Source organism: Squalius cephalus (genome assembly GCF_949319135.1).
Source record: "Squalius cephalus genome assembly, chromosome: 11".
Lineage (NCBI taxonomy): Eukaryota > Metazoa > Chordata > Actinopteri > Cypriniformes > Leuciscidae > Squalius > Squalius cephalus.
The window spans coordinates 18,476,737-18,502,474 of NC_137132.1; the positions used below are offsets into that span (position 1 = coordinate 18,476,737).

Genomic DNA, 25,738 nt, shown 5'->3' on the forward strand with positions numbered 1-25,738 from the left:
AATGCCTTTGTGACTTTTTTGGGGGATCTTTGAAGTTTTAAAATGACACACAATTTTATAATAAATGTGATTATTAATTAATAATTCATTCCGTTGTGCTCCATCCAGATGTTTTTGAACACAAGAACATGCCCTGTTTGAACTCCCAGCACCTCTGATCAGTCAGCCTAATAAATCAGGCCTTCCTTCAGACTGATTTGTTGCTGAAAATGTGTTGCTTGGAAGCAGCCCTAAGTAAAACTGCAGTTGCCTTCTAAATGTTTTTATTGCACATATCATTATAAAGACAATGTGTGTCATATCGATAGGAGCTAACAACATAATATGACATATTATTATTAAGTAGACCCTCGATTCGCCGCCATTTATGTAATGGGTGCGGTTTGTTTGCCTTAGAGAGGCCAGTTGCTGCCTAATAATGGACAGATGGGACAGTGTGTCTGGGCAAAGGTAATGAGTTTCTGGCCAATGGCAGCTGAAGTGTTGAATAGGTCTGGGACAGGGACCCTAGAGGGAGTGCGCTATAGAATGGGGCTGAAGAACTGTTTGTTGTCCTAATGGCATCCTCCTCCTCCTTTTACTCACCGTGCCCGCCTGCAGACGTCCTGGCGCGGGCTGTGACAGGCCTCTGTGGGTTAATGAGTGCTGGGGAGCTGAAAGGTTCTGGATGATAATGTGACTCTGTTCTGTCTCTGTTTGTGTGTGTGTGTAGCTGATCCGGTGTCATCAGTCCCGTGGTGGGGCCTGTGGAGATAATGCCCAGTCCTACACTGCCACTGTCATCAGTGCCGCTAAAGTGAGTTCACCCTTCTTTTTTTTTTTACCACTGCCATGCCTGCCACACTCTTCAACACACGTGTTATAGTGGCCTCAAAGAGTATTTACACACCTAATCCACAAATAAATATCAGGCAGATAGATGGATAGATGGGTAGAATAAGCATACTCTTCAAATAATTAATTTCATAAAAGAAGTTTATTGAAGTTTTTTTCTATATAATACTGCTCAAAACAAATACACTAAGAACTTACTGGTTGTCTAATGTTAATGGATAATTGGGGGTAAAAAGTAAAAATTGTCTAGAAAAAAAGAGAAAAGTCTTATTTGTTTGCAGATGCCACATGGTTTGATATTTTGTATCTAATTCAGTGAAGTCCATACATTTTGAGTGTGGCTTTAGTGTCCAAATACTTTTAGGGGTCACACTGACACACTTTTGTCCACGCATTGACCAACAGATACATTACTTTGTCAACACTTGTGCCACAATTTTTGCACAGATTATTTCAGTTGTGTCTTGCTGAGCGACTTGTCTTTCTTATGAGCATTATTTCATTTTATAAGATTAAAGCCAGCCATTCTTTGGTCAAATCTGACATTTATAACTGTTGGTGCACAGTTGGCATGTCGTGCTGAGGATCCCCACTGCTTATAAAAATCATTCAACATGGTGAGGAAATGATTTGTTTATTTTAGCATTTACTCTGGCCAAACTTTTTCATATCGTAGAGCTTAAAGAACATATCAGCATTTCATTTCCAGAAATTATTGGCCCAGTGATTTTTAAATCTTGAAAGTTGTCACATTAATTAATGATTATCCTCTTTACAAGGCAATAAATCAAACCATACAGCTTAATGTGGCTCTTGCTCTTTTTCTCCTGTTTTTTTTGCACTTATTTGTGTTTTTCAGCCATGCTTTCCTTCCTGTTTGCTCTGTTCTAAATGAAGCTCATAATGTGTGCTGTTCCACTCACTTTATTCACCCTATAGCATCCCAGAGCGTTCTCAACATAGTCCTTAGTGATTCAGAGACCCACTAGAGTTCATTTAGTGGTGCCAGAACCTTGGTGCTTAACCTTTCATATGGTTCCAGTCTCCTCTCCTGGTTGCTTAATTGATTTATTAAGCCCACATCTGTATTCCCCGGTCGCCGGCCTGATCACTGCCTAACGAGCGCTAACGGCTTACGTGAGAGAAGAGCCATTAGCCTTAATGGCGGTATACATCAAACGGAGCACAGCAAAGGTTAGCAGGGAGGAAAACAAGGTTAAAAAAGCCTTGATACGCAGACAGGCCGTCTGCAGACGGGGCTGTGATTTATAACCATCTCCTCCACTCTGACACACAGTCCCTGTGCTGAGTGGCTCTGAGTGCGGCCGTCTGGGGGCCAGGGGGCCATCTCCCATCAATCCTGTAACACAATCACAAAAGGAGGGGGAGGGCGCCTTTTGCAAAATTGAATTCTTGCAAGGCACAGATTGTGTAAATGAGCGCGATGTGACCAAAAGAGAGATGTCATTGTGCTAGCCACAAGTCTGCGTGAGCGGGGTGCCCCAGGGCTCTGTTTTCAGACCTCTGCTGCTGTGAACTGTGTTTGGGGTAAGTGGATAGCACAGCTTAAGTAGGGTCTCCTCTAGTTCTCACTTAATGGAGTGAGCGTTGCTGTATGTGTGTGTCTGTCTGCCAAGGCCCCGGAGAGCTTAATCAGGCATTCAGGCCAAGCGGCAGCGTCAATACCTCGTGGCGCCTGTGTTTGTTGGGCCCTTTGGAGAATGCTCTGACAAGCCCACTAACTGACTGTGTGTAAATTGCTTTGCCCCATCAATTATTAAGAGAAGCGTTTGCCTCCTAATTGATCAACACTAATGTGTTTTCTAATCACTGCAGTTAGAGTTTTTAGTGCTAATCCAAACAGTCCCCATTGATCAGGGCTAGCAAGGGGAGGGGCGGCCGGCTGGTGGCAGACACTGCACTGACTGCTGTGCCAGAACTCGGACATCTCTTCTCAGCTCATATCTATGAGTACACACTCACACAAACGCTAACCGTTAGCCTACACGGCTAACTTACACACCTGTCTGTTGACATTGCCTCAAACAACACTGGATGCAAACATGTTTTTTAGGTCATTGCTCAACAAAATCTCTGGATGTGGGAACATTGTTTGCGGTATTGATTTGAGTGTTGCAATATAACTTATGGTTGGCTAGCACAAGTGTTGCAGAATGATGTTTTTGTCTTTTTAACCCTTTGCATGAATTATTATTATTTTCTTTATGATTCATACATTTTTTTTTTTTTTTTTTACTTCAGAACAAGCATAAAATTATTCCACATTTTTTTCAAAATGATGATTTTAAAAGATCTATCCATACGATAAATGCTAGTAGAAAACATTCCCAATGTCCTGACGACTTTCGTCAGCTGTTTTAAATGAATTCATAAATTTATATTTATTAAATAAAATTCAATGACATATAAAGAGTATAGTCATTTACAATTATGAGTAGTAATCAAAAGTTGTGGTTTTGGGCCCAGGACAGGGGTAGCAGCCTGCAACAAAAAGGAAAACACAAATATAACAAGAGATAAACTAAATGACAGGACAAAGAGGACACAAATAATCCCCTAAATTGTAAACTGTGATTAAAGATCTGAACATATCAAGGGTGAAATCCAAACAAATTCCAGTGTTCCTAAATACCGGTAAGTGATGCACCAAAATTTCTTACAAAAGTAAATATTTGACAAAAAGTCTAATTAGCACTTCAGATTTGTTTGGCTGAAATATAGCCTAGAGATGCGACTTGTTGCCAAAGAATTTAACTGCAACTGGTTTAATTTACCATTTGAGAACACAACAACCGTGAACAGCATACTGAGTTCAATTAACCAATTACCCAAATTTAATTGTTTTTGGTTTCATTTCTCAGATAAAAGAAATGTAGTTTTCTTTATATTTGAAAAAAAAAAAAATTCTATGCATCGCTATCATAAATCACTACAGAATTTTTTATTTATTTTTCTAACGTTGTGTGTCTGTCTTCCTGTCAGACGTTGAAGACGGGCCTGACCATGGTGGGTAAGGTTGTGACCCAGCTTGCTGGTACGGTGCCATCAGGGGTGCCTGACGAGGAGGGCACTGCCCACAGTGGCACCCGCCGCAGCCCTCACCAACCTGGCGTGGTCACCATCATAGACACACACACTGTGGGAGAAGGACAGGTAAGAAACGCTCACTTATACAGCATAATCAGTACGGTTTTGCCAGGGATTGAGGTCTGAATGACGAGATTTCTAGCAATTTTTATGGTACTTTCTTCACCCTTGTGACCTTGATCCTCAAGAACCCAGATTCATTCCTCTTTTCTCTGAGATAAATAATCCATTAATCCCATTCATAACTCATTCAGTATTAGAGCTTCTTGTGGCCCAAGGGGTTTGTCATCACCTTGTCATAAGAGCACATGCTCCACCGTTCGTTCACAGACTCCATGCCAGGCCGCAGTCTCCTGATCTCATGATTTAGCCATTTCCTGTGGCTCTTTCCCCCTTGGCTGGCACAACCGTAGACTTTTAGCATGAGATCACAGACAGGTCATTGCAGGAGCATTACAGAAAAGGTCTACCGTCCTTTCCTTTTCCACCAAGGCCTTAATGTGTGTTAAAAGAGGACTTGTAGGTGTGTGACACATGATCACTTTAATAGAGCACTCGGTGTAAAGGCTAGCTGTAATATTTACAGTTCTCCTGTTCAAGGATTTTTACTTGGAGAGAGGTTAAGTTGGAACAGGTTTTGCTATCCTATTGATTCTGACCCATGTAAATATATCCTTCCATTTAATGGACTGTTAAAAGTAAGATAGTTAAACCTTCGATTCTCTATTAGAGTCTACCGTGAGCTGTTTAACACGTTACTCTCATTTATGTGATTTGTGTGATTTATTCTGCTTCTTTATAAACATGTATCATGCTGATTTGCCATAGTCAACACTTTCTAAAAGCAGTTTCCTGCATTTATATCACAGTCCACAATAAAGCCAACCCTTACAAGAAGCTGCGCTCCTCCCAATGCGGACTAGTTATGTTTTCGATGTTCACACAAAACAGATTTGTGGAATTTACTGTCAATGCCATTCTCCCGTGACTCCAGCAGTGGTCTTGGAATTTTCTCTTCTGTTCCCCCCCCCCATCTCCCCCTCTCCCAGTCTCAGGGGACACACCCCTACCTTCTCATCTTCATCATCCCCTCTCAGCTCTGTATTTCCTGCTGGTTTATTTGCTCTTCGGATCTATCCACACACAAATTCTTTTCCGAAGCAATAGTATATTCCTGTACAGAACAACATTGTCTTTTTTTGCCCCCAATAAAAGCGATCTGGTTTGTGTCACAGGGGCATTTTTTGCAGTCTAAAATAAATGTCTGGGTTTCAGAGCAAGGCTGTTTTCTGTTTGGACTGGATCCTATTAAAAGCTGCCTTGCTCCTTAATGCAACACTCTGCTAGATTTATCACTCTTCTCTACGGCTGTCTCATGTCTGGGCTTGGTTATAATCTCTTTCATGAGCAAAGTTAACAGAGGACCACTGACCAGAGAATAGCCCCGTATGAGCAACACACTCTCCTTTTTCTTTCTTTCTTGCTTTCAAGTTGATAGGCTATTTGAAAATCATGGAATTTAAATTGAATTTTAATATTTACATAATTTTGTGTTTTGTATTGGTTTTAGGTTATTTAATAATTAGTTTGTGAGTAAATAAAGAAAAGGTTAACATTCTTTCTCTATCCCTCCTTTTATTTTTCCTTTTTATTTTTATTTTCTTGTAGTGATGCACATAAAGGGATGAATTACGGATTCGCATTACAGTTCTTTTTAACTGGGAGCTATTAATCTCTTTTGGGTATCAAAACGTGAAGAGACACTATAGAGTTTCCTCCTGCTGTGTTTGTTTTAACTCCTTCAACATGTCACTTTTTCTTCCTGTCTGATACAGTACTGTTGCGCTGTGGGCTTTGGCAGAATATGCACATTGATCACAGTGGTCATGTGGGTTAGTCTTTCTTTCTTTGAAGCCGTGTTCATAAAACACACCAACATATTTGCGGACATCTTTTAAAAATTTAGTCAAATTTATTTGAATTCCATAATGAAACTATTTTGCCGACCATACGTCATTTAAAGCTAAAATCTTCCAGTGTGGATTAAAGTAGACACAAGGATAATTGTTAAGCACCCGCAAGAGGGCAACATGTTTAGGGTTGAATGACATGATGGGGAATGGATGATGATCATAAAAAAAGACGTGGAAACATTTTCAGCCCATTTTTTGCTATTTGAGCACAACTTAAAACGCACTTTGTTTTAAACAAAATGCCAAAACACATCTTTGTTTAACTGATTAAATCTTATGTAACTGTGAAGATCAGATTGCACAGGCCATTGTAGAGCCAATGACCAGCTATGTGTCTAAAACACTAAGACGTGAGGTAAACAAGAAGTCAGCCTTTATTTATGTGGCTTCATCAACTTACTGTAGCTTTATTGTGTGTATGTTTCAGGTTCTTGTTAGCGAGGATTCTGATGGAGAAGGAGTGATTGCACATTTTCCAGCACATGATAAGCCTATATCCTGCATGGCGTTTAACCCGAGTGGTAAGTGAACACCTCATTGTGATGCCTCACTGAGTTCTACCAAAGCACAAAACTCCAGGAACTTGGATGGCAGGCATTTACATGGTCTTAAAGGGTACAAGTTGTGAATGTTCCTTGCCTTATTGAAGTAAAACAATGAATTACAATGCAGATGCATTCTGTTCACTACACAAAGTTCCTTCCCCAGTCAACCTAGACCTTTTAGACCAAGATGCAATGGTATTGACCTGCTCTGATAGCCGACCTGGTACGACACTGATACATGGAGGTTAGCCAATCATACTGCTAATAACTGCTAATTCATTTAGAAGTCTTAAAGGTATAAAGCAGCTTGTGTGAATATATCACCTAAATTAAGATTCTATTATCTTTTACTTGTCTTTTATGTTGTTCCAAACCTGTATGTTTTCATGCTGAAATAGAACACAACCGGATGTGTTAAATTGGAATGTTGACTGCTGTTTCCTATATATTCATATATGCATATATTCCAAGTCTTTTGAAGTTACACAAATTAGTGTATACAAATACAATTTTGGGATGAACTATTCTTTTAATTCTGAGGGTGGACAATAGTAATTTGAAACCAAAGTTTGACTTTTTGGTGCTGGAATGCTCGTCTAATATTATAAGTAGACTTCAGAGGAAAAATAGAATGATACAGAACTGTAAAGTATGGTCAATTTGAGAAGGAGATGACGGTGTCAGTCATGTCACCTTTTTGCATGTAACCTCATCTTGTTCCCTAAGCGTTCCTGTCTGCTTGGCCCTTGAGATCATGTGAGATCTGTTGTTCTGAAAAGCAGCCTTTGTGTGTCTTTTGGAGAAACTACCCTCTAGCACATCATTCACTGTCATTTTTTCCCTCCGTTTCCTCTCTTTCCATCCTTCTCTTTCTCCCCTCTTGTCTCTCTTTAACACATAGTGGGATATTTAGTTCTCATTGATCTTGTTCATGTCTATCTCTCCTGAAGTGTATTGAGGTAACAAAGCCCTCGGTCTCTTTTGGATGAAATACCCCAAGCACTGAACAGGTACAATGTCCTCACTCTATTCAGAAGGTGTAGGACAGGTTCATAACTCTTTGAACCTTCAGTCAGCCACGTCACAACATGCTTTAGTCATGCTTTAGGCTTGTTGGTTATTCATTACCTGTTGCATTTTACACCTTATTTAATAAAATCTTTTTGAGGAATGGTACCATCAGGACATTATGCAGGCAGGATTCGAATGCTCTTCTGCTTGAGTACCATGACTTGATGTGTCTGGAGCAACTAGGCCATGGCTCCAACAATTTTTTGGATTTTATGAAAAAATACAGTAAAACCAAGGCTGGAATGTCCTCAACCTGACCTTGAACGAGCGTCTTGGCTCATTTTGATAGGCAGTTATCTGATCACTTTTTAATTTTACATATAGTCATGTTTGTTTCTCCGGATATCCAGTCCAGTCACAATGGCTCATTGTGAGTTGTGTGTTGCAGATTGAGGGCCCTTCTAATAAGAAGGTGCTGAAAGCTGCTGATAGCCATTGCCCTTAGTGAAATCCTTCACATATCTGTTCTTACTAATGAACACAGGGAGACTCCATTGTGGATGAGTCATTGTGTACATAAGTGTACACCTCTGGGTTCAGATGTTTTGTGCATCGTATTACTGAAAGATTATAAGGAAATGTTGCATATCTTAGTAGATCAAAACATTCCTGATGGATGTTCTGCCTCAACCGCACAATATTGAACTGATGCCAAACCATGCCACAAAACTCGGGCATGTGAGCCGTGATTGAGTTTGGGAGCTGTGATCTTATAAAGAAGTTTAGAGCAAATAAATATAACTTATTAATTTATGATTGATTCATTAATTAAGAAAATAAATTATAAAACAGTGTTGACATTCACTTTGTTCTACATTTTAATTAAAATGTATTGTTATTTTATATATGTATTATTATAATTATAGCGCTGTACTGTTATTTTCCCTCTCTTTTGTTTCAAATCATTTTTATTTTTATTTTTGGGGAAACTTTTTTTTTTTTTTTCATTCAGTACACACCTGGGCAAAAATAAAATAAAAAATTTAATTAAATTGGGCCAAGCCCAAAATGGCTAAACACTAAGCTTTTAATTGTCTTAACCACAAATTATTGGTCAGGAAATGTATGCAAATGCACAACTTAAAAAGCCATTGTTGTCTCAGAAAAACATAAAAGACAGAATTAAGTTTTTGGCAGAATATGGGAAGTTGTGTGTGGAGTGATGAACCACAATGAAACACGAGTTGCATGGTGATGCTCCAGAGTGGTGTCTTCGGAAATCTGCTGAGAAATATAATAATACATGCATCTTTACCACAGTGAAGCATGGAGAAAGAGCTGTCATTGTGTGGGGAGCCTTTTCAGCTGCTGGTATTGGTGAGCTACTTCACAGAGAAAAGTCATTTAATGCTTTGGAGTACAGGAGAATATGGCTTGTTTCTAAAGAGGAATGATCAGATGTTATTTTTCAACAAGGCAATGCTCCTGTCTGGCAAAGACAACCAAGAAGTGGCTTGAGAGCAAGTCCATTAGGCTCATGTTTTGGCGGGGTCATAGTCCAGATTTGAGCCCTATAGTGAATATTTACTTAATGTTTAATCACATTAAAATCAAACTAACTGGGAGACATTTTTCAACTACTCATGAGCTGTTCGAAGCCATCAATGCTGAGTGGAACAACACCAACTCTTCTTCCTGTAAAAAGCTGTCTGCAAGTTTACCCACACGGCTTAAACATTTAAAGAAAACAAAGGGGAAGGCTATTCAGCGCAGTTACTTTATCTACATTATTTGTGCAATTCTTACTAATTTCCTGACCTGTGATTTGTGATTTTAGACCACTAAATATTTTGACATTTTTGACTTGGCCCAATTATTTATTTATTTTTTATAAAAAAATAACACTCAGGAGTGTACTTGCATGAAATTTAAGTGAGAAAAATGTATCTTTTAAAGAGTAAGTTCTGAGCAATATATTTTTTTTTTCTTTGTGTAAAACAATGGGCTTTGTTTGCTTTTAGTAATTGTAGTTTTTTGCGTTAATGTATCATATATCTCAATTCTTTATTCTCGGTTTGGAAACCCAATGTTCTTGTTTTTTTCAGCATTATAGAACTGTTGCATTCTGCATTTGCTTTTGTTCTCATTTAAGATGAGGGAAGAAAATACATTGATTAGACCGTTCTAGTTAGATTGTACTAACCTGGCTTTGGACATAACATGATGGTCTCTAGGTGGCGCTATTGGTTAACCTTTAGACCTCAGATTAGTCAGCCACCTTTTCCCCATCAGCATGTGTTGAGCAGAAGGTGTAGGTGAAGTCAGTGTCCCACCACCACAACTGCACTGGGACTCACAGCCCAGAAGTCCTTTTATCTTTGTGAGTCAGTTAGAGAAAAGTGCTATAGATCGCAGAGCAAAGCAAACATACAGTCAACAATCAAGGCCCGCTCAGGGACATTACTTCTACAAATATTAGTGCAAATGTGTGTTTTTCTTAGATCATCAAAGAATTGAAGGTCTCCGTAAAAACAAATTTGACCACATAACCGTCATATTGATCTGAAATGCTTCAGAGAGTCAGTAGAGAATGATGTGAATTATGTGCTTAATAAGGACGGTGTAAAAGCAAGTGTGAGAGACATATTATACGAGTCAAATTTTCCAGCAAACGTGTGTGAATTTACAGCTTTCATAAAGTTACATTGTATTTAATTATTATATATTTTTTTAAAGAAAATATATTTCTTTCCTTCACAAAAAAATGTTATAGTTATATAAAATGTTTTTGAAAAAGTGTCATGATCACCAATGCCAAAATTTTAGATTATAATTTATTCCTGTGATGGCAAAGCGGAATTTTCAGCATCATTACTCCAGTCTTCACATGATTCTTCAGAAATCATTCTAATATGCTGATTTGCTGCTCAAGAAACATTTCTTATTATTAACAATGTTAAAAAAAGAAACATTGTAAAGAAAAAGAACAGCATTTATTTCAAATTTAATCTTTTTGCAACTGATAACATTATAAATGTCAATTTAATGCATCCTTGTTGATTAAAAGTATTAATATCTTTCAAAATAAAATCTTACAGACCCCAATATTTTGAACGGTTGTATAGATTTAATTGGGTTAGTGAAATTATTGAAGAGGCAAGTACAAATCTAACCAGCCTAACTGAAAAATACTTATACACAAGTCCTGACCTTTCTTTGAGAATCACTGTTCATGAGTTTTAGTTTGCTCTATCTTATATGAATGGTTGGTGTAATGTTTTTTTGTTACTCTTTCTCTGAAGATTGTTCCAGGCCAGGGAGGCCCAAGCCCCGTTCCCTCGAGTGCTAAGCCCCCAGCATGGCCCTTTGTCAGGCGTCCTCTGCCCTCATGTGGAGAGTGCTCTGGGGCGACTTGTTTTAGATAACAGCGGGGCGCTGTAAACTTCAAACAGTTAAACCTTCACCTGTCAGCTTTATTCAGAAATAATGGGATGTGTCTGTTATCACCTCATTTGCTCGGGCATAAATCGAAGGGGCTATAATAATTGTTTTGAGTTATGAAATTGTTTGGCACCAGGAAGGCTGGAAGAAATCCCTGTCGTCTTTGATACAGAAAAGAGTCTCCAGATATGCTGACTAATAAGGTCAGGCTGAGCATTCCCCGAGACCGGTGTTCATATCCATGCTGTAATTTACGTTCCTGACATCATTAACATATGATCAAAAACAGCTCTTTGAGATTTGCAAGAAATCCCCTCTCAGCACTGTGAAGGAACGTGAACGGCGGCTTGATTTTAAAGTGAGAAGTTTAGCCTCGTCCGCTTAGCCTGACTTGTCCAAAATTAACTATGCTAAAGCCACTGGAAAGTGTCACTCTGGCCTCAGGGCTGACCGCAGCTCCATCCGGACGGTTTTGATTTCAGAGAGGGAAAAGGCCGACTTGAAAAGAAACAATGTGGTTTCTTGACATTGACTGGAACGTGCAAATCTCCACCAAAAAAAAAAAAAAAAAATCAAAAGAACTTATGTAAGAAATCCAACTCAACAGTGTGTGTTGGACGCAAAACAAAAGGGCGAGGGTAGAAAATGGTGGCCAGTTGGGTAGCTGGCGCTTGTTCTGTGGTGTTGGAGCTTCTATTCATAGGCGCATAATTAAAGGATGCTGCTCCGAACAGCGGTGCACAGGACTCACTTTAGCCAAAGTATCTGTTTTTCGCTCCTTGTCCTCTCCTGGTCCCTTAAAGGATATTTCTACAGTTTAAATGACGCTAAACTGGTCTTATCGATTAAAAGAGTAAGCGATTGGTGTAAGGGCACGGTCGCGTGCAGTGCGAGGGTGGACAGGTCTCACGGCTCATGAGACTCACTGTAATTCCACTCAATCACGGAACTGATAAGCATCAAGGAATCTGCTCTTGCGAGGCAGCTTAGTTTAGCCCAGTTCATTCTGGCAAGTGTTTGCTTGCGGGCTCTTAAAGGGAAAGGGTGATCTGAAGAGCCTGTTTGTCTGTTGCGGATGTGGCCTTTCTAGCACCCACTCCCATGAGTCACTCACAAACACCCAGCTGGAGTTCATGTTGTTTTGAAAAGAAAATGTAAAGAAAGGCCTAGTTTGATAAATGACCAAAGTTCTACTTTTTGAAAAATTGGATCCTGCACTATTACATCAAATGAGGAAATTTGTGACACTGAACATGTATAAGATGTAAAATATGTTCTTGCTTCTCTTATTTTGAAATTTTTTCTTGTGTGTACCAGCTTTATTGTTGCTGTCATTTATGCCAAAGTTATAACATTTTATTAATTTTTAAGCTGTAGTTATCACTCGAATTGTTATGCTTATAATATAATATAACAACAAACATTTTTAGAGAGGGAACATACTTTTTTTCAGATTTTTGGTCCCCGCTGTACCTTTCAGGTAAAACATGCTTGGATGGCTTGGAGAACTTTGCAAGGCTCTTCATTTGTCAAAGTCAGTGCCATCCAAAGGAGTTCTGTGTTTTTCCTTCAGTTTGTAATAAGCCATATCTCCACACAGAGGTAGCAATTAAGGATGAATCTGAACTCCTCTGCTTCATTGAAAAAGCTTGTTTGTTGGCTTTAGAAACTATCATTTGGTAAATTCACACATGAATCTGTGTGTGTGCGTGTTTTATTTAATGGGGCTGTGACCGTGTATCACCTTCCATTTTGCACCGTGCCTGAGCACAGTGGGACAGTCAGCAGGGATTAAGGGCCCAGGCTGAGACGTCGCCTTTAATGCACATTGCAAGCGAAGAGCAGGACATTAGTGGAATTTGCCTGGAGCATGAGCTCTATTTTATAATGGCATTATGAAATCTGATGATGCACATATAGATTTTTTTTCAATGTTCTTTTTTTTTTTTGTTAATCTTTGAAATACATCAAACCCCCCTCCCCCAAATAGATAGGAATTCTGCACAATAGCTGTTAAAATCCCTGACCACTCCTCTATGTTCTAATACTTTCAGAAGAATTAAGAAGATTATTTTATTTAAAGAGGTGCTATTAAGCTTTTTCACTTTTTCAACTTTAGTTATTGTGTAATGTTGCTGTTTGAGCATAAAAAAGATCTGCAAGGTTACAAAGCTCAAAGTCCACTCCAAAGGGAGATTTTTTTTTTACATTTAAATTTTATTTAACAGAATCCAATTTTCAAGAACTACAACGAACGGCTCGTTTGGACTACAATGCACTTTTCCCGGATCTTATGAAGTCATAATGTTCCTCATTTAAATAATCCCCGCCCACGGAATACGCAAAATAGTTGTTGAGGCCTGGTTGAGCTGCGCTAGAGAAGATGAAGTGTGTTGTCGCTGTTTTTTTTTTTTAACAATCAAGCATGAAAACATGTTTAGTACACCCCAATAACAAAATCAAGACTTTGTAAAAGGGCATAATAGGACCCCTTTAAAAATTGATTTCCTGAACCAAAGATGACCTTGAGAACCAGCACGTTAACCAAAAGATTTATACTTGCATTAATAAAAATGACTGTATAATTTCCTGTAAACAAAACAAACAAATGTATGCAACAAACAACTGTCAAACAAAAAAGCTTTGTCAAAACAGTCTCTTGGCTGTTTTTAATGCTGTTTCCAAAAGGTTGTAAAAGTGGTGTCTTGGGATGTCTGCACCTCAGTTTGTAGTTGTAAAACCTTAGTCAGGCACTTTGGTTTCAAGGCTTCAATGGAAACACCCTCCCTGATCTCCCCCCTTTCATTCCTCTTGACCTGAGGAGAGTTACTTCTCTTCTTCACCTCTAGTTACTAGTTTGTTTTTGTAGGAATGATTGCCTGTGTAGACCACGTTTTTGCTGACAGCTTTATGCTTTTATGCTCAGAGGCTTTTTAGCAGTTGTATTAGTTAGTTTGGCCGGTTGGCTTTAGTCTCCAAAAGTTCCTCCAGATTCCCAAGGAACATCCGACGTTAGTTTTCCAAACACCTCAGCTGCAATGAATGATCCATTGTCCTAAGAAAATCTTAAGGTTGTCCCTCAAATTAAGGGCATTAACATCGAAGCGCAGCATAAAGAATTGTGGAATCGTATTTGCTGTGGTAAATGTTTCAGAGGATTAATTAGCTAACAGAACCCTTTAAAATAAAAGAGAGCACTGAAATGGAAAGAGATTATAGTGACTGTCTGTTTCCTGAGAAAGGATTACTCTCTACTCCTCCTTTCTGCAGTCAGACTCTTATCTAGAGATTGTGGTTTAGCTCATTTATTTGGGGCTTTTAAAAATCACAAAAAAGGCCTGTTTTAGGCTGACTAAGCTTTTCAAGGAGACTGTGCTTTTCTACCACTGAGCGTAAAATAGATTTGTACTGCTGTCAAGCATCAGCTGCATTTTGTGGCCGTAGACAGATCCATAAGAAGAACCTAGAAGAGTGAATTGTTACCTAGACTAAGAGATAAAAGGACAGCGTTCACAATTAGCACTCCCCAAATACCTCACACAGTAGTTTTTCTGTGGTACATAAAATTATAATTTGGCCTGCAGCAAATTGTAAAAATGCTAATATGACTGGTTTAACTTCTAATCTCAAAAAATTCTACCACAGCTGTAACACATTTTTGTTTTCTCTCCAGACCTCAGTGGTAACACATAGGGAAATCATCTTCGTTACTCTTACATGTGTTGTAAAAATGTTGATGTTTGACAGTACACATCTGTTTTTAAATATTGAATTATTTTCTAATGTTATTAAAAAATTGTTTTTTTATAAAATGTGTATATATATATCACTTTAATTGATCGCAATAAGTAATATCTCATTCATTCCAGAAAAGTCTGATGCCCATTATTAAATAGAGTTCTTCCCAGAATCAGCTCAGGAAATGTGAGTAAAAAGTGTGCAGATTCTGTGTGGGCCTAGTGATAACCTACACTTCCATCCTTCCTTAATGGATGTGACCTCGTGGTCACCTTGGTTACACTGATTCTCTAGAAGGAGAATTTCGTTGAAGTGTTGTATTTAAGTAATGATTGCCTCCTGCTGAGAAAGGCCTTTATGATCTATTAATATTCAAGCGCTTACAGGTGGTATGGCTGTAAAGCAAATACATAAACATTCTCCTTCGTTACACTCGAATGTGCATCAAATGAACCGTGGGCACCTTTTTCCTCCTCCCACCAAGTTTTTCCCCTTTTCTTCCTCAAAGTCCTCAATTGAATTGTGGATGTGGTTTCGTAGCTAAGAGCGTTGAGTGCCTCTACAGCCAGCATGCCCACAGGAGCAGTGTACCATGTTTAAAAAGCATATCCTTGGTACCAACGTGCCTAGATAAACAGTATCCCTGGCCACACGAGCCTGTGAGACGTGCTCACAAGCCCCTTCTGGAATCCGCAGCAGTCATCCCTGCTGCCCAGAGGAATGGAAACTGGAGACGGCATTACATCTGCCCGGCTCACCGCGAAACACTGCACAGTCACCGCGCCAGGCCCCAATCTGCCACCCCGTCCTCGACTCCACACACACACAAACACAAGCCGCCTCCAGGTTGGGATCAAACAGCCCAGCTTTTAGAAGTTCTCACTTAGTCTGTAAAAGATTAACAAGTTATTGACTGCATGTTGACCCATGCCGGTCTCCTCCTCTTCTTCGTACTGTTATCTGATGGTTGGAGTAAGGGTGGCCTCTGGACTAAGTGAGTGTTGCTCGCTCCAGGCTTGAGTGGGCAGCTTTGATGTGAGATGTGCAACCCTGTGTGTGTGTGTGTTCCACAGCTTTCATAAACACCTCCACAAGTGCAGCATGACAGAAGAGGAAGCCGTCCAATGGACTCACAAAGGACCACAAACACACGCACGCACGGTTGTGCTTTTACAACTAATGCGGGCGGCCACAAGGACAAAACACAATGATTGATGTGTTTATTTGTTCTTTTTTTCTTGCGTAAAGTTCGTGTCTGCGGTATTAGAGCACAACGATTCCCAGCGCCCGCCCTTTAAAGGTTTATCCACATGTTTATAATTTGAGATTTCCTCTTTTTCAAAGGTCTTAGGCGAGTGTTGTTAATTTGAAAGGGATACTTTTGTTTCAGTTCTCAGACTTTGCCAAGTTGGAGGCCTCTGCTTGTCGGGCTGCTGAGATCATCGGAGTAGGTCGGGGAGAATGGCTCAGACATTTTTGAAATAAAACATCGCTGTGTGGAAGTTCAGCAGATGTTTTGTTTAAAGACTTGTTAAGGGGAGAACAACAAAACTCTATGAAAGAGGAAGCCATGGTCACCCACTACAGCTTTTGGTGCAGACTCAAGGTCTTTTGGTTTCAAATTTCGATTTGTCGAATTGCGTGTTTGTGAAACTGCTAAATCTGCTTGATAAGGGTGTTCTGGGGTATGTTTCATATGAACTGCGGTTTGTTTCGCAGTTAATATGAATGCAATCCGTCCTAACTTGTGGAAGTGAACTGCTTTTGAAGTTTTGAAATCCAAATTGACAAACTTTTCAATAAAACTTCATACATTTACATGCATTTTAAAAGTTAGATTTTAGGGTGTTACTTAAACAGGAACTTAAATGGTTACTGTTGCATTTCCTGCACCTGTTTATGTTCCAGAAAGCAGTGACGGTTTAATGAGCCAGGTGTGAAAACGCCTGAAGCAAGAATTTTTCTTTTTAAAATGTCACGTTAATTTTTTAGTCTAGCTGAATCCAGTATATGTACATTAACTGGTTGCAACGGGCATTTAAAGGGATAATTCAACTAAAAATCTTCATTTAATGTCTTCATTTAATTGCCCTCATGTCATTCCTAAACTAAATTACTTTCTTTTGTGGAACATTTGAAAACATCACTTGTATTTATTTTTTGTTTATACATTGAAAGTCAATAGGGACCAATGTTCTTCAAAATATATTCTTTTGTGTTCCACAAAAGAAAGAAGCTCATGCAAATTTGGAATGCCATGAGGGTGAGTAAATGATGACAGAGTTTTAAGTTTTGGGTAAACTATCCCATTAGTTCTTCAAATATTTGAAATATAAATACGTTTGCCCGCACAGTGTCTAGTTAAAAGTCATAAATATATATTTTTTTTGCCTAGAGGACGAGGCGTTATAAATAGTATGTGTCAAAAATTGCTTTACATCTTAGGTTCCTGAAATTTTATGGAAGCTTACCAGCACAGAGAAGCTCTCTTTTTAATTTAGTTTCCCACAGGCTAACCAACTGACGCCTCTTTGCGAGGCCCTGTATTTCGACAAGGCCACAAAAGCCCCAGCGCTTGGTTTCCATTCTCCACTGGCTTTTGGAGAGCAGAGTGTACCATCAGCAAACTTGTGTCCCAACAAGCTGGCCAAGCCTCATCTGTCAAAGCCAGGGTGAGCGCGAGAGCGGCAGGGCGGCGGGGTGAGGGAGAGGAAGCTCCCAGATAAACATACCGCAGCGCCTAAACTCCTAATCACTCTGCGCTTCCGTTTGTAGCCTCTATAATTAGAAGGCACTCTTTTCCATGTATTCCCAGTTGACGCAAATGCTTCTTGTGGCTTGGCACCTCATTTGGGGCGTGGGTTAGTTTATGGCCGGGCCATAACTTGGTTTAGTCTTCTGATACAGCATAAATAGCTAACCGCTGTCTTATTCACTGGCCGACTCTGTTTTTCTTTTTCGTAGGCGCAATCTCAGCGTGACCCTTTCCTTCGCTGCCACGGCCCATTCCCCTTACTTCCTGTATTACCGCTCAATGAGATGGCAAAGCCACACCTAAAGCAGATGCTACTCCGAAGTGTGAAAATGAAAATAACATAGGCAGAAATAGGGCGGATGAGCTCATCTAGGACTGCCGCCGTTCCATTGTCGTGTGTGTAAGAGTTTGTCTGATCTTCCAACAATATCTTCCTTTTTAGATTTGTCAGACCACCCAATAAATGCTCGCCACAAATTAAACCCCTCTGTGAACTCTGCATTAGAGATTCAGGATTGGAAAATCACTAATTATTGTCATCTTAAATTACAGCAGTGAGATCGAGAGCTAGTGGCTAAATCCATCTTAATCGTAGTGTTGGAGAAACTTTCCAAAGTGGTAGTGACCAGACTTTCATGTGTGTGGAAAATAGCCTGTAGAGCTGTCACACTGTTTTTAGGAATAAGCTGTATGCGGGGTTGCGTTGCCATGAAGGTTCGCTTCGGGGTTTTTCTTGTGCTGTGGTTTAGTAAGTGTGTTGTTTACAGTAAGAGCTTATAATTTCTGTAGTTTCACTTACTTCAAATAAAAGTGGGAAAATGAGAGGCCCTGTCATCAGAGGTTCCACTTGGGTTCTCCTGCGGTTGTGTTTAAAACAGATCCACATACTCTGGCCCTGACAGCTGAGGGAAGATCTTGGCATGCAGTTAATTCTAGAACGCAAGTTGCAGTGGAACTCGACTGCCCTTTTACAACCATGTAAACGTGTCTCATGAAATGCTCAATACTTATAGGCAATCTGGGTGCCATTGTTTTGCATTTTGTTCTTCTCAGTTTAAGCCCAGAACTTTTGCATTGTAGCAAGTAAAGTGTTGACAGTATTATGTATATATATTTAGAGTGGACCACAACATGTATGGCCCTTCCTAGCACTTTCAATTGATAGTTTGTTGGAGCACACAGACTAATCGCTAGACCACAGTTGATTTTGGTCACATTGCCTGTCCTCAAAGTAAAATGGTATACCCCAATACAATTGACTAAATTTTTCTGAAAAAATAAATAAAATTGGCTTCATGGGGCTGAAGAAAGCAATATAACGAAGGGTGCATAATTAGCATGAACATATAACATAAGCTATAGGAAGTGGGGAAAATCATTGTGTAGAATCAGGAAGTGGAAAAAAATGCTGTTACTTGCATTAAGCGGTTCATATTAACTGCAGAAATTAATGCATTAAGCAATAAAATAAAAAATCAAACTAATGTAATGCAAAATCCCCACTTCCTGTGGCTACTAGCGTTATATATATTTATGCCAATTATGTGCCCTTCATCGTGCTGCTGCAAATTTTTATCACAGTGTGATTAATTATTTGCATAGCTTTTTTTAAAATAGATTGACAGCCCTCAATTCAACACTTCCTGTGTCACCAAAACTGTAGGAAGTAGTGTTTGATTGATAGTGCTTAGAAGGTCCAATATGGTAAAATAAATGGCTCTTTTCTGATCTACAGGTATGTTATTGGTGACCACAGACACCCTTGGCCATGACTTCCATGTTTTCCAAATCTTGACTCACCCATGGGCGTCTTCCCAGAGTGCAGTTCATCATCTATACACTCTTCACAGGGGAGAGACTGAGGCTAAGGTAAGAATACATGTGTATGTGCCATTTACATAAAAGCTTTTCCTTACTTCAAGCACTGTCCTTTAGTACATACATATGGTAAAAACCAATAGCGTAGACATGAGGGTGTCTGGGTGGGCCTAGGCCCAATCATTTACATGTCAGATTTCTGATTTCTAAAATAAAACAAAAATGGATTAAGTGCGCAGCGGCACAGACCCACGCATAAGCTCGTCAAGCGCTCATCCCTTTTCATAGACATTTACATTTACATTTACATTTATTCATTTAGCTGACGCTTAATCCAAAGCGACTTACAATTGCTATATATGTCAGAGGTCGCACGCCTCTGGAGCAACTAGGGGTTAAGTGTCTTGCTCAGGGACACATTGGTGCCTCACAGTGGATTCGAACCCGGGTCTCTCACACCAAAGGCATGTGTCTTATCCATTGCGCCACCACCACCATCGCTGGAATGTTTGTAGTGCGGTCGGGTATGGCAATAGCAAAAAAAGTAAAACAAGGTATATATTTAAAAACGTTAATCGTCAGTAAAGCGAGAGCAAGAGAGAACTTCCGAAACATCCGAAGTGTTTGCCCAGAAAAGCTGGCTCTTGGACAGCGTGTGAAAAACCTATTAAATCGAGTTCTCTTTCATGTTTTCTTGAGCTTTAACAGACAAATTCACACATAATTATGTCAAAATGCCCATGTAGGCAAGTATACTTGTGAAACATGGTATGTTATGTCTTACATGAACTTAAACAGTATATTGGATACGAGCAGCTCTTAAAGTGACAGCAGCCTAATAAACCTACTGCTGTCTTTGTCCTCAATGTTAGGTTGAACCCTGCTGGAGCAGCTCTAAATATTCATTATGCTATTAAATTAAAGATAAAATATGGCAGAGCAATAATATGAACAATGAAAGTAACAGTAGCTCCTACAATACATTTTAAAAGGCATATTTAGGCAAGGAAATATCTATTTGTGAAGCCAACACATTTTATTCATATTCCTTTGGTTTCTCTGCCCAATAATTTTTAAAAATAAAAAATACAATGAAAATACAGGTATCGTACTAAAAATAAATGTGTCGGTATCGGACATGATCTGGAAAAAGTGGTATCAGAGCATCTCAAATAAATAAATATAAATATAAATATAAATATAAATATAAATATAAATATAAATATAAATATAAATATAAATAATATTGTGGTCCCTTCAAAAATAAAATTCTGGCTATGCCACTGGTCTAAACTCATAAACTCATACTCCACATGGAATATATATCAACAACAAAAAAAGAAGCTGTCTTGCGTTCAAGTAATACATGGACAGTGTAGGATATTAAGTCAAACTTCAAAGCTTCCCGTCCCATCCCTTGCTTTCACACACATGCCTATGTACGCTCACGCTATTTTTGGGGGAGTTATTGAGATGAAATATTGCCTTTCCGGACTCTTTTAATCATTAGCATAATCATTTAAAGTCTTTGTGGGCCACCCACAACTGTTTACGGTTGCCTGTGTTTGTATGGCTCTGGAAATGTGCAATTTGAACATGCTTTTCATCGTTGGTGAATCCTTGCGTGTTATCTAAATACTGTCAAGAGACATAAGGCTTGGTACCACTGAGCTCCAGCACTGCTGTTTCTGGCTCTTTTGTAGTGTGTAGGGCAGTGTCTGTTCGACTAAAAGTGTGTATGACCCATCTGTTTGATCTTAAACCTGACTATGAGATACATGACCCCTCGCTACTGTGTTATAGATGCAAAAGGTGAGCGTCACTATATCTTGAAATTGTGTTACTGTTCAAAATTGATATATATATTTTAAGTTTAGTCAGTTCTTGACTTTATTTATTTTTTTGTGGTTATAACTGTCCATCAACATAGTCCCACCATATGAACTCTTTTTTTTCTTTTTCTTTTTTTGTACCTGGAGAACATTTGCCTCCAGTACAAAGCAAAATTACATGGATTCCCATGAAATATTTGTGCTCTCAGCGGTTAGTCTTTGCTTATTCTAAAACTTCCTCCCCTGTGGCTCCCACGTTCAGTTTTCAACACTCTGGAATCTGAAGACCTGCAACTATTAGTGTTGCCAATGTGTTTTCAATCACCATGGCTGAAAAAAGAGAAAAGTTGCTAAAAATACCTCAGACGGCTGGTGAGAGCTTAGATTGTGCTCCTGACCGAGCTTTTACTCTTACACCTTGGGGTCAAGCTTGGGACTTGTAACACCTATGATATCTTAGGCTATAAGGTCATGGACAAGAGGACATTCCCACTGGGACAACATGGTTGCGCTTGTGACTTTACACAACTTTTTCTTAAATCCCTGGAAATAGACCTTGGGCAGCGCTGAATATAGCCCATTTTAGCCCAGCTTTATAAATGACAACTCTAGAACAACTAATGGTGTTATTTGAAACAGAAACCTTTGTATTTTTTTATTGTTTGGAGAACTGACAGCACATCTGTCCTCAAGTAATACAATTTGAAATAATGCCCCAAATGTTTTATTTTACTTTACTTTACTTATGTATTTTTATTTATTAATTTATTAAATATTTTTCTACTTATTAATAGTTATTCTATTTATAATTAATTTATTTTTACTAGTCAAATTAAGGCAATGAATGGTCTCAATCAAACATATGGATCATTCTTTTAGTATGGTAGTATTTTAAACCAATAGATGATGGTCAAATCTACATGCCTTTTTTTGTATTTTATGTAACACTACTCAGGTTGAATAGTTTAAGCGGACATCTAAGGACATGATCTGATCATTACCGTCTGCCAAGCCTTGGTAATCTATCTGGGTGCTTAAAAGTTTAATTTACTTTTGTGATCTATTGGGTTATTGCACAAATCAGTTTGGGAAATAACTGCAGTGATTTAGTTTTCCTTTCTCCTAAATGCTGTTTCATCCATTCAGCCTTGCAGCTGTTCCACCACAATATCTCCTTCAGTTGGCAAATTGTAAGGTTTTATTTGCTTAAGTAGAACTAATATTTATTCCGAAAGGGCCTAGACCCTTACTTACTCAGCTAGTGTCATGTTTGGATATGCACACAAACCTGATCTCTGCTCTAGTTCATAGACTCTCACTCTTACGTTCGATGTCTAAAAGCATGCCAGACATATTTCCCCAATTTAAATCCTTCTTTACATGACAAATATTAACACTGCAGTGGAATAAAAACTGTTTCACTGTATGTTATTCTCATATGAGTGCCATATAACTGCAGCACAATCAAGTGTTATGTCTATAAAAAGACTTGTTTTTAACTACTAATGCCGTTTTTTTATACTATGTCCCTTATAGTATTTTCTTTCTTTTTTTTTTTTTCTTTTCTTTTTTTTCTTTCTGAAATCACTTTGTCCCTTTACCCTTCAAGTGCACTTTGAGTGAGTCAAAAATGCAGAATTGCAAGCTGGGTACTGGCCCGTGGGTGAAGTTTATGTTCCTCTCGTACCTGCTCCTTATATTGAAGGTGTGATTACCTTAGCCGGTACCTCCAGGCATGGCAGAGAGCTGGAACCGAGTGTGTAAAACATTCTCATTTTCCCTCCTTTGTGAGCACAGGGCCATGGTGGCCCGCAGCTCTGCTGAGATGAGAAAGGTGGTTAATCTGTCACCGGCTCATGCCAGGTTTGCTGCCTGGCCATGCGTTGGCTTTGATCTGGCATTGTAAACAGTGCAAACTGCATAAAGCAAGCACCCACCAAGACGCATTATCTTGAGCAGAACAAATAAAAGGAGTGATAATGCCTCGTGGGCGGACACAGGCACCCGGCCTTATCTGGCTGGCTGACTGTGCTTGTACTGACTCCCAACCTGCTCCGGGCTGACCTTAGTGTGCGTGAAGGTAAATAACCTACCAGCCCGCGTTGCCTGAAGCCATACACCATTTTAGCTGTTCTGAGTAGCACATGACTGGCCAAACACCTCATTTGATGTGTGTCTGATTAACCAATTGAAATATCCCAGTCCTTGTCTTTGGTTGCCTAAATCTTATATTTACACCTCTAGGGAAAATGAACAGATTGGCGTTGTCCCTGAACAGGAAGTGGTCACTGATCTTGACTCGTTTGCTCATCTCCGGGTTGGCGTATTCAGCTTGAGACTGATCTGAGACAGATAGAGCAGAATGACCTAGAATCAGACAGATCTCCAGACAGCTGCATTCCAGTAGCTGATGGCTATCCATAAAAAGTGCCATAAAAAAGCCATTAGCTGAACCTTGCTGATAGCAGAGTGCTGTTTGGTAAAGTCAAGTGTAAGATTTTGAGGAAAGCCCGCCATCAATTCATAGAGCTTCTTTAGGACAAGTTCTTGTGTTCTAAAACAGATCGAACAGGATTTCAAGATGCTCTCTTATAAAACAATGCTCATGGCGCAAGATGCTGAAAAAAACAGTTTGACAGGTTTGACTCAACGCCCATCTTGCACATGTACACATAGACCAACAGTTTTTAAAATAGCATAGACTGAACATAGAAGTTGTAACACAGGATGTGCTATTGTGTTTATAAAACACACAGGAAGGATTGTTTTGGCAGTTTGATGGTTTGTCGGGGGTGAGATTTTAATAAATACAAAAGCCAGGTTAGAAATTCAGGTTTTTCATGGCGGTAACCAATATCTGGTGATCAGCTCCGAAACCTCTCCACCCCAGCACCTTGCTGTGATTACCAACACCTCACTTGGTAATTCCTTTCAATTCCTTTCAACCATTCCATAACACATTTTTTTAAGATTATATCTTTTCGTCTTTACCAGAAGCTATTTATGAAAACATAATGTCACGACTTGCAACACCAGAGAAAATTCCTACCGTTCCTTAAAGTTGGCATGAAATAAAGATTTATCCTATCCATTTTAAAAATGCATGTTATTAATCTTATTGTGAGTGATTCATATTTTTGAGCTGGTAATTTTTAATTGGCCCTTTCTTACAGTCGACTGCAAGCTCACATTCAGATCTGCTTTTATCCAATCAATAACTGATGGATAGAGGTCCCCGCTCTATTTATTTTTTAATTTTTTTCAAATATCCCTTTCTATATCCCTATATCCCAAATATCCCTTTTTCAGAGTAAGCTTCCAAACCATATGGTGGAATGTACGTCCAAATAAATAAGAAAATATCTGTCTCTGAAATTAAGGAAAGGCATTGCTTTAATGTTCGTACTGTTCACCCAAAATGCTACAGTCAAACAACTTTCTGTAATGACAATATTATTCATTTTAATGATGATTTTATATTTTTGATTCCTAACCAAAGGAGCTTATTATTGAGCTTATATTCATATCTCTTCTCTTAACCACTCTAGGTGCAGGACATCTGCTTCAGCCATGACTGCCGTTGGGTGGTGATCAGTACTCTTCGTGGCACCTCGCATGTCTTTCCCATCAACCCATATGGTGGAGCGCCATGCGCACGCACGCATATGTCTCCCCGTGTGGTCAATCGCATGAGCCGCTTCCAGAAGAGTGCCGGACTGGAGGAAATCGAACAAGAGCTGAGCAGCAAACAGGGCGGCCGATGTAGCCCCATTCCTGGCCTTTCAAGTAGCCCATCCGGATCACCTCTACATGGTTAGTAAACACTAGCAAAGATTATGCCGGGCCTTTCTGTGACTGCACAGTTACAGTGCTTCATTAGTTAGCAACAGTAGTTTTACTAGGTCGTTCTGTTCTTCTAACAGTCATGGAAACTATTAAGTGACTGATTTAAAATGCTCAACATGGGAAACAACTTGGCATGCTGCACAAAAATTGCTCTGCTTGAGAGACTAAAGGGGACTCTGTACAGGATTTTTGGGGCAGATCACGATTACAGATCACTGAAAGCAGTATTGGTCGATACGACCACCGATACCAATCAATAAAATAAATAATACTATTCTTAACAACTATTTTTTTCTTTGTTATTTGTTGTTTTAACATTAATGACACAGAGCAGCTGAATATTAGGCTGCTGTCACTTTAAGACCTATCGCACAGATCCAATATACTGACACATACGTGTCTTATTTCCCAGCTGTTTATGCTCACTTAAGACATAGCTGACAGTGTTTAAGTGAATACTCACCAAGCCGAGTTTTTGGCCATTGTTTAGGCATGAACCCGAAGCTCAAAGTTCACTTTGTTTGTCCGTGTTCCACTCCGTCTCGGGCACGGAAAGACGCCTGGGCAAAAGTATTTCTTTTGTGGCTTAATGCAGTTTTTATAACTCTTTATTATCGAGCACATTCTGCAGTTTAGCAACAGTAGACAGTATTTTATGACAATCACTAATCTAGCTGATTTGGACGTTTGGAAGTTTGGGCTTTTGGGGAGGAACGAAAGCACACCGCTGTGAAGGAAAGACATGCTCTAAAATCACACAGCCCTTGATTCTTGCTGTCATTGCTGTAGGGTTGCTGTTGTTGCGATGTCTCTGCTCTCCATAAAGACGTTTTCCTT

The 25,738-nt window shown here is 39.3% G+C and overlaps 1 protein-coding gene across 8 annotated transcripts in view; it reads left to right on the top strand.

The window, feature by feature from the left end:
* bcas3 (BCAS3 microtubule associated cell migration factor) overlaps positions 1-25,738 on the top strand; it is a 222,242-nt gene that overhangs the window by 27,777 nt on the left and 168,727 nt on the right. For all 8 annotated transcript variants that reach the window (XM_079885981.1, XM_079885983.1, XM_079885984.1 and 5 more), the window contains exons 11-15: positions 713-796; positions 3,838-4,008; positions 6,343-6,436; positions 19,141-19,274; positions 24,604-24,868. In XM_079885981.1, coding sequence (XP_079742107.1) covers positions 713-796; positions 3,838-4,008; positions 6,343-6,436; positions 19,141-19,274; positions 24,604-24,868 — 748 coding nt within the window. The remainder of the gene's footprint in view (positions 1-712; positions 797-3,837; positions 4,009-6,342; positions 6,437-19,140; positions 19,275-24,603; positions 24,869-25,738) is intronic.